Raw genomic sequence first — 8354 nt, 5'->3', positions numbered from 1 at the left:
TACTTTGAATTGACATATATTTTTATCATTGATGAACTAAAAATCTCAGAAAAAAACGTTAAATCACATTCATTTTTGTTGAGAATTTTCTTGGTAAAATTTGTTACTTTTTACGTTTGAGCTAGACAAATAATATGATAACACGGTTTTTTGAGTTATTTTGGTACATCGATAATAGAATGGCGCGCGAATTAAAAATAATTAGTTTTAAAACACTCGCTCGCTAAATTTCGTTCCAAGTCGGATGCCTAGTGTAACTGGTTTTTGTACTCGTGCGCTCGCTCACTCGTTGTCAGTGTTTTACCAGATGACATAGTTGTAGGGGTGACTGGGGCACGATGAGTCCACAAAAATCCTGGTATTTGCTTCACAGTATACAGAATGAACACTGTCTTTGTGCATGCGACACAAACCGAATCTGCCCGTGAAATTTTGTCAATATAATGCTACAAATCACGCTTACACATGCATGTAAGTATAACGTATTCTGATTTTACGACAATAAATTTCGTCAAAAAATACCACAGAACAATCAGCCAAGTGCTGATGGATTTGAAATACTACGCACAGCAATTTTAGCTGTAATCTAACGACGTTATTGTCATTTATTCCTATGTATACAATGCCAACCACTCACCAATTGCAATTTTTTGATCTTGGTCGTTCGATTTTGAAGCATATTGGTTCGATAGTACAAGAAGTTTTCAATAATCGAACTTGTAAAGTTGAAAATCAGTCCGGAAGGTCAAAAGTCATCTGGTCAAGGACCTGGACAGACAGAACTCCGGAGCCCTTGTCCTGGAAGTCGAGTTTCACCCGGAAGCGGACCTGGAGCGCAGAAACTACGCAGCGCTTGGTCATAAGTCACCAGGTCAAGAACCTGGACAGCCAGAACTACGGAGCACTTTTTCTGGATGTCAAAATCCACCAGGTGGAGGACCTGGATGACCAGAACGGAAAATTAGTCCCAAAGGTCAAACGTCACCAGGTCAAGGACCTGGATAGCCAGAACTACGGAGCGCTTGTCCTGGAACTCGAGTTTCACAGATAGTGGACCTTGAGCGCAGAAACTACGGAGCGCTTGTCCTGGAAGTTGAGTATCACCAGGTAGCCGACCTTGAGCATAGAAACTACGCAGCGTTTGTCCTGAAAGTCGAGATTCACAGGTAGTGGATCTTGAGCGCAGAAACCACGGAGCACTTGTCCTGGAACTCGAGTTGCACCAGGAAATGGATCCGGAGCGCAGGATCCAGGAGGTAGAGAGCCTGGCACTCGAAATTTGCGGACCGCGATTTTCATCCGTCCGATCTACTGCGCGGTTGTTTCCAGACTGCGGAATTCGGCTAGCTGATTTTCGATCAATGAGGTCAAGAGAAAAACTATGGTTGCTACGAATGTCGGTGCGAGCCCGTTAGGTAGAATCGATAGAGTAGATCCCTCCAAATTTCTCAGGCCCACCTGGGCCCACTTGCCCGCCGAAAAACTGGTCACAAAAATTTACCCAGGGGTTTCCGTATTTATATTCTTCAGTCGACGCCTGAGGCATACTGTAAACGATGTGTACAATTCAAAGATATTTGGCATCGAGTGATGAAATTCTTGCACACACAAGTGTTTCCCGAGAAACAAACTTGGTGTCACTCTCAAGTTCAAATCAAATCGCTGCATATGCTACGGATACTTGTCACACGGTTTTCCTGATGTCAAGAAATAATATCTGGTGGGTGTGGAAATCAATATCCACAACAGTTTTGTTTCCACGGCTACGAGTCAGCGCTCAAATGTCCGTGAGCACAGTTCTCGCGAAGCAACATTCATCGTTACAACTTTTACTCATCCGAATTTAACCTACTAGATTTAATTGTATCGGTGACATTACCGAGTGTCTGGTTTTATCAACATAAAACATTTCCGTGGCAGTTACGTCCACCTTCATCTTGATCTTGAGCTCATTGAGAAATGCCCGAACTCCCGTGTCCTTGCAGCGAAGGTAGGGCGCAGACCTCCATTGAAGAACCTTCAAAACCACCAGGACCTTCTACCAGTGAAATTTACCGGACTTGCAATTTACCGATGAGGTTCATGTACCCCAGTAAGCCAACAACTTTTACTCCTAAGTTCTGTGACCCTAGTTTTCTCCTTGTAGTCACGCTAGTGCCAGACGAATCAAACGCAGAGTTCGTACAAGTATACGTCAACTCAGATGTAGGTAGCGTGTAAATCATTTCACCGTGACTTCTACCATCTTAGCGTTTACTGCAAACTGCATAAAGTCGTAAAGAGAGAAAAGTGTTCGACACTTGCTCTTTCATGAACTTTTTTTTCTTCTCCTTTGCGTGCGTACGTGTGTGTGTGCGTAGAACCGTGATTTATGTCTCCGGCAGTATAGGTTGAAACCAGTATCGTCATACTCAATCACGTGGTCAATGCAAAGATCACTGCCAGTAAAAAAATTGTCGCATGATTATTTGCACGATTTTATTGTCTCGATTAAAAACTAATTCTGGTTCTAAGTCATATCATGACGAACTATTATAACTGAAATTTTACCCATCTGATTGATGAAGACTGATTACACTTTGGACTACCCGTTCATTGTACCATATCGTCATGCTGCTACATACTTTGCTCAATGTAGCAAGACAATGGATACTGCTTGCTGACTGTGTTTAGCTGACGCTAAACCGTGACGATCAATGCACTCCTGTGAGACGACCTTCTTATCTTCTACTCGCATTTTTGTAACCAACAATAATCAGCATTAGCCCCCTGTTAGTCACTAGTTCTCAAAGCTTCAGATAACTTATTTATAGACGAGAGTATACATATGTTTACTATGGGTAGTCAGTTTTCACTGTTGTAATTTCGATTCGGTTTCTCGGGCCAGAAGAGGACATTCCAAAGATCGATAAAATGATAAATTACAATAATCTATGGTCCACAGATTTGTTATATAATTGACATAAAAGGTTTCGAGCCGATCAAAATTTTAGTGCCACCAAAAGTGGGCTACGGTTCGGATTAGATCTTGTCACAGTAAGCGCTATATGGTATATGCCGAAAGAAAGTTTAATGATAAGCAATACTTTGAAGTTCAAATCTGGAGCAGGCTATGGTGATGTTTTATCTGTTCAACTGCCTACAGTCGATGGAAGGTGCAATGAAATCTTAACTTTCCCACTTGTGATGCCGAAGGCTTGAAATAGCTCATTTCGTCGCGCGACCCGGCGTGAAGACAACCTTCGAGTTACGACACACGCATTATGCCCATTATATTCATGTGAAGGCTTCGGGCGTATCTCTTAGACATACCATGTGTGGGAGAGGACGTCTGTTTAGCTGCCTCCACGCCTCCCTTGTGTGGGAACAGTAGAAGCATGTGAGTTCAGTGCATCCTGAGCGTTTGCGGCGCCATGTCACCGCTGGTAATACTCGGCATTTTGTGGTTGGCATTACTTGTCAGTGGTTTTACGGATAGTACGGAATGCCAGATTTACAATAACCTTGACGTATGCATGGAGGGTACCAAGCTCCATAGCGTCTCTTTCGTGGATGTGAGGGCCGTTCAAACGATAGACGATATTGAGTTGCATTTGGAGAATCTTGGTATCACGGAAATATCGAATAACGCTTTTGCAGATGTTAGAAATGCCTCCTCTCTCTACCTCAAGGAAAACAAGATATCAAAAATTTCTATAAACTTTTGTCAATTCATGGACCAACTGACTTATTTGGACCTGTGCAATAATACCATAAGTGAAATAGAAGACGGCAGTTTTTCCAGGCTGATTAGCTTGGAGACTTTGTTACTCGACTACAACAGTCTGACGACTTTTCATCACCACACGTGGAAGGGCCTATCGCACCTGCACGAGCTTTATCTGACCAACAATAGCATCGTGCTGAAAAAGAACATGTTCAAAGGACTGAGGCACCTCGAGACTTTGGCACTTGACGCAAATGGAATAACCAAAATCCCCGTTGGAACCCTCAACGGTCTGCCAAACCTGGATCTACTTTATCTATCTCGAAATTTGCTATCTAGCGTAAATGCCGAGGTATTTCGCAACCTAGGTGAAGTGAACGAACTCGATCTGGGCAGAAATCGCATCTCTACAATCCCCGATGGAGTCTTCAGACACCTCAGAAATCTCGAGTCACTATGGCTCAATGGAAACCATCTGACGACGCTGCAGGCGGGTGCGTTTGATGGTTTGGAAAACCTTTCGTCCCTTTTCCTCAACGGCAACGATTTTCGCAGTGTCGAACTTACCACTTTTGAGCGAATGAAAAACGTTACCATTGAACCTGGATTCCGAGTAAGCGGTTCAATCGTCAGGAAATTCAACACATTTCAGGGAAGATTCAAATGCACCAATTGTGATTACCAGGAACCATACGACTGCGAGAAAATTAATGATTAGACACTGAGTCACCTCGATCCTCAAGTATCTTTTCATCCATTCTTCTTCTTAGAAACGTACAACAAACGTACAATACGTATATTTAAGGATGTCTTTTTTTCTCGTTTGTCCACATGATCAATGTGAAGTATGTGAATCACATCTTATTTCTTTGGATAGATTTGAAGATTAGAACTCATCCGATAATTCTATTGAGCATTTGAAAAATCGACTGAATAAATTTTTCTATCTCATATTATAGGTTCGGAATATTAGCTTTATTTAATTAGCTCACTGACGTGGCTACGCTGCACAGAATTAGAATATTGATAGATGTTTGAGCGTAAATGTACCATGTCTTCAACCTAACAATATTAACATAGTGGACGCCTGTGTGAAGCGTTGTGTTTATCAGGTAATGACAAATGTGGCATGCATCCAGATAACAAGTTCATATATTATTACGATTCACTTCATTTATAAAATATTATCAACGACTATGGTGATACACATATAATCATACAGGAACTCAATGTATCCAATATTACTATCATTTCATATACGAGCGTCCTTTATTTTTACTTTTTTATCTCTGCAGCTTGAGGTTAATTCAAACATACTCACGATATTGTAAAATGAGACATGTGTGATAACTTATATTTTTCTTACAATTAGCAATAAATATGGTAAGATACAAAATTGACACGAGAAAAATACATCGTACTTATAAACACGTCGAAAAACAATGACCTATTTTGTGTTTATCACAGCCTTTCACAGCTGTTGCAGCTGAAAAATTTGATGAAATATCGGGCTTAGTACGATATATGACTTTACCTATTAACTCAATAATTAATTCTTTGTCTGTAGCATTACAGTCTCGATACAAATAAATGACATTCGCATAATTTGTGTGATATTCTTATTCCAATTAAAGAACGGAGAACATTGCGGAGCAGTGATAAGGTGAAAAAAAACCATCAGAGTTATTACAAATAAACCAGTGAGATGTTGCATTGGCGAAATTCTTCTGAACTTCTTGGGATAGATCGCATTTAAATCCAGGCTCAATATTGACACTTTGCATCGTGCTAAAAACTACGACGTTGAACATCAGTAGTGGATTACCATTCAGGTATAACTTGTTCAGGTTTGTGAACCATTTGAAAATGTTGTCAGAGCCGAGAACCTGAATTTGATTGTCATTTAGCCACAAGTCCGTCAACTTCGTTAGTCCCCTGAAGGTATGTTTGCGAAGAGTAGAAATGGTATTCATTGAAAGATCGAGTTCCTTTAATTGTCCCAATGTTTCAAAGTACGCTTTCGAAATAGCGGTCAACTTATTATTGGAAAGATCTAACCGCTGAAGTTGATCCAGGCCGTCGAAACTGCCCAGAGAAATCGCCGAGATATTCGCCCCAGATAATTCGAGCAGTTTCAGTGTCGACAATCCTGTGAATCCATCTCTCGTTAGGATAAAAGGATTTTCGTTTAATTTCAATACTCGCAGATTTTTCAGTCCGCTTCTGACGCCATCTTCAAGTCCACTCAAGCGATTATAGCTTAATTCCAACTCTAACAAATTTGGCAGAGTATCAAAGGCTCCATTAGCAACGTCCATAATTGTATTATTGAAAAAATTCACCATCTTGAGGTCCCTCAGACCATGAAACATGCCTGCTGCCAGGGTAGTCAATTTGTTGTCTGCCATCATGAGGGTCTGGGTCGTCTCGCAACCGTTGAAAGCCCCAGGCTCAATGTATCTGATGCCTGCGCCATTTATCACGATATCCTGTTCCGAAGTCACTCTTATAAGACTGGAGTTGTTCACATATTTACGATGCTCCGGGCTACTCTGGGAGGTCATTCGCATTGCAACCTCCGGTCGAATGTCGGTTTTCACGAGGACGATCAGCGGAACGAAAAATAGAATCAACATTCCGCGCATATTTTATTGGACTGGAATTAGGATATGTCTGCTATTAAGCTCGAATTGATCGTAACGAGTAGACAGCGGTACGCAACTCTGATTTTTCCCCGCTCGTTTCATTCTTATATTGCTTTTGATATCACTTTCCTCGCCACGGCGTCACTTATTGACAGTACATTATACAGATATATCAATCTTAACGCTTACAGTACAGGTCATTAATTTTTCTTGTTTACTTGAATTGGATAACCTCCAAGTTTCAGACTAGCAAGTGTAATGTAAAACTCACAACCACCGTGCGGAGAAAGCTGACCAAAATATATGAATACAAAAAAACGACCCTACAATTCTGGAAGATATTTTTTTTTTTTTCTTTAAGGAATGATCTCAATGCCAGAGCTAAAGCGATGTTTTCTTAGTCCGCCAATATTCAACGTATCAACCCGACAGAAGCACAGGTTAAATAGATATCCGATAGACTTGTTTACCAGAAATGTTTTGATGTGCAAAAAAAATTATTTCGAATAATACTTGAAGAAATCATTAAGCTATCGATTATTCAAATGAGAAAAAATTATAAGTAAATAAATTTCATCCCACGTCAGATTTTGCAGCGGTTTCGAGAAATCCCTGATGCAACAGCGCCGAAGAATTTCTATTAACATATGAAGGGTCGAGGGCAAGAACCACCTTAGCGACTCGAAGTGATTTCATGAGAATTGCAAATTAATGTTTATTTTCTCGTTTTTTCAACTACGTGCGAAAGCAATAATTCTGGTAGATTTATCTTGGACTCGTACTGGTTTTCCCATTCAATAGTGGTATTTCCTGTAAGTACTCTCTGATGCCAAAACAATCGTATATTCTAACTCGTTCGCGATAAAAAATAATCTAAAGTGGTTTTTCCCCTGGACCGGTCATATACTTAAATATTTGCAGGAGAGACGAACGAAGAAAATGTATTTGAATCAGTGTTGAAGAAATTGATAGATGGTCACACAGGTTATCACGTTGCTCAAACGATATCCCAGCTGAAAGAAGTGTTTTCGTCAATAATTTTCTACTCTGTAATAAATATCCCTGTCAAATAATCTACTCAGAGTACATGATGCAGTCGTATTTTTATTCGAATTCAGTTAGGAGTTAAGTAACTATTACATGGCTCTTAAACGTTGACATGTTCGCCCGCTACTCGCTACGGACTAACTAGAGAAACTAAGAGCCGCCTAACGCGCTTGTCGGAGAATCAACTGGTTATTAATAGGTCGTATTTACTATCAGTTGCCCTAACAGCATTCCTAACTCGGAAAGCTAGGATCCGGCACGTCACGCGCGTGTCGTACGCTCGAAACTTTACAAGTTGGGTCCGCACCTCGCGTCCCAACAGTCGTATCTCCTCTTCCGTGGGTTCGAAACATCACCGTTTTAGCCTCCGACACGTGGGAAACGTGAGCCTAAGTTGAAAAAGAGGCTGTCTCGAATGGTTCATGATACAACTTTACCTCTCTGATTCATTCCAGAAACTTACGTCCAATTAAATTATATGTTTCCAGGAGTATTCCAAGGCTACCGCCAAGACGACTGCACCCTTCCTCACCCCTGCTACAGGAGCACATCGATGGATTATGGGTGGTATGCGCCAACGGTTCACAGTGTGCCAACCTCGTATTTCCCAAGGAATAACGGTTTCAGCAATCACCTGGGTCGTGCAGGGATGTATCGTAACTGTTCCCTCAACACGGAAATGGACAAGTCGTTCTTCTGAATCGAAATTTCCCCACGCAGCCTCGAGAAACTTGTGTACTCAATGCAGAGACGGTTCACTCCGTAACTGCTCAATGGGAAAGTGCAATAAATTTATTACAGCCAGATTTATGGAAAAATATTCATTTACCCCTTACCCACAACAATTATTCGAAACGTTTTAGAGGATGCTGGAAAAGATGAAATTATCGAGTTGATGAGAGAGAAAAATGTACGTATTGCTTTCGCCTTACTTTCTAACAGTTAAAATGTTTATT

The 8354-nt window shown here is 41.0% G+C and overlaps 2 protein-coding genes across 2 annotated transcripts; one reads left to right on the top strand and one right to left on the bottom strand.

Annotated features, from left to right (window-relative positions):
* The first annotated feature begins 3348 nt into the window (after positions 1-3348).
* LOC107218444 (leucine-rich repeat-containing protein 15-like) lies at positions 3349-5363 on the top strand. The gene has a single exon (XM_015656322.2). It carries the CDS (start codon positions 3414-3416, stop codon positions 4422-4424), a length of 1011 nt encoding a protein of 336 aa, XP_015511808.1. The 5' UTR covers positions 3349-3413; the 3' UTR covers positions 4425-5363.
* Positions 4660-6605, bottom strand: LOC107218443 (leucine-rich repeats and immunoglobulin-like domains protein 3). Its single transcript, XM_015656321.2, has one exon. It carries the CDS (start codon positions 6349-6351, stop codon positions 5335-5337), a length of 1017 nt encoding a protein of 338 aa, XP_015511807.1. The 5' UTR covers positions 6352-6605; the 3' UTR covers positions 4660-5334.
* Between the last annotated feature and the right edge of the window lie 1749 nt (positions 6606-8354).

This window comes from Neodiprion lecontei, chromosome 4, assembly GCF_021901455.1.
Source record: "Neodiprion lecontei isolate iyNeoLeco1 chromosome 4, iyNeoLeco1.1, whole genome shotgun sequence".
Classification (NCBI taxonomy): domain Eukaryota; kingdom Metazoa; phylum Arthropoda; class Insecta; order Hymenoptera; family Diprionidae; genus Neodiprion; species Neodiprion lecontei.
Note: the sequence above shows the minus strand (reverse complement) of the source record. Positions and strands in the feature narration are given on the sequence as shown.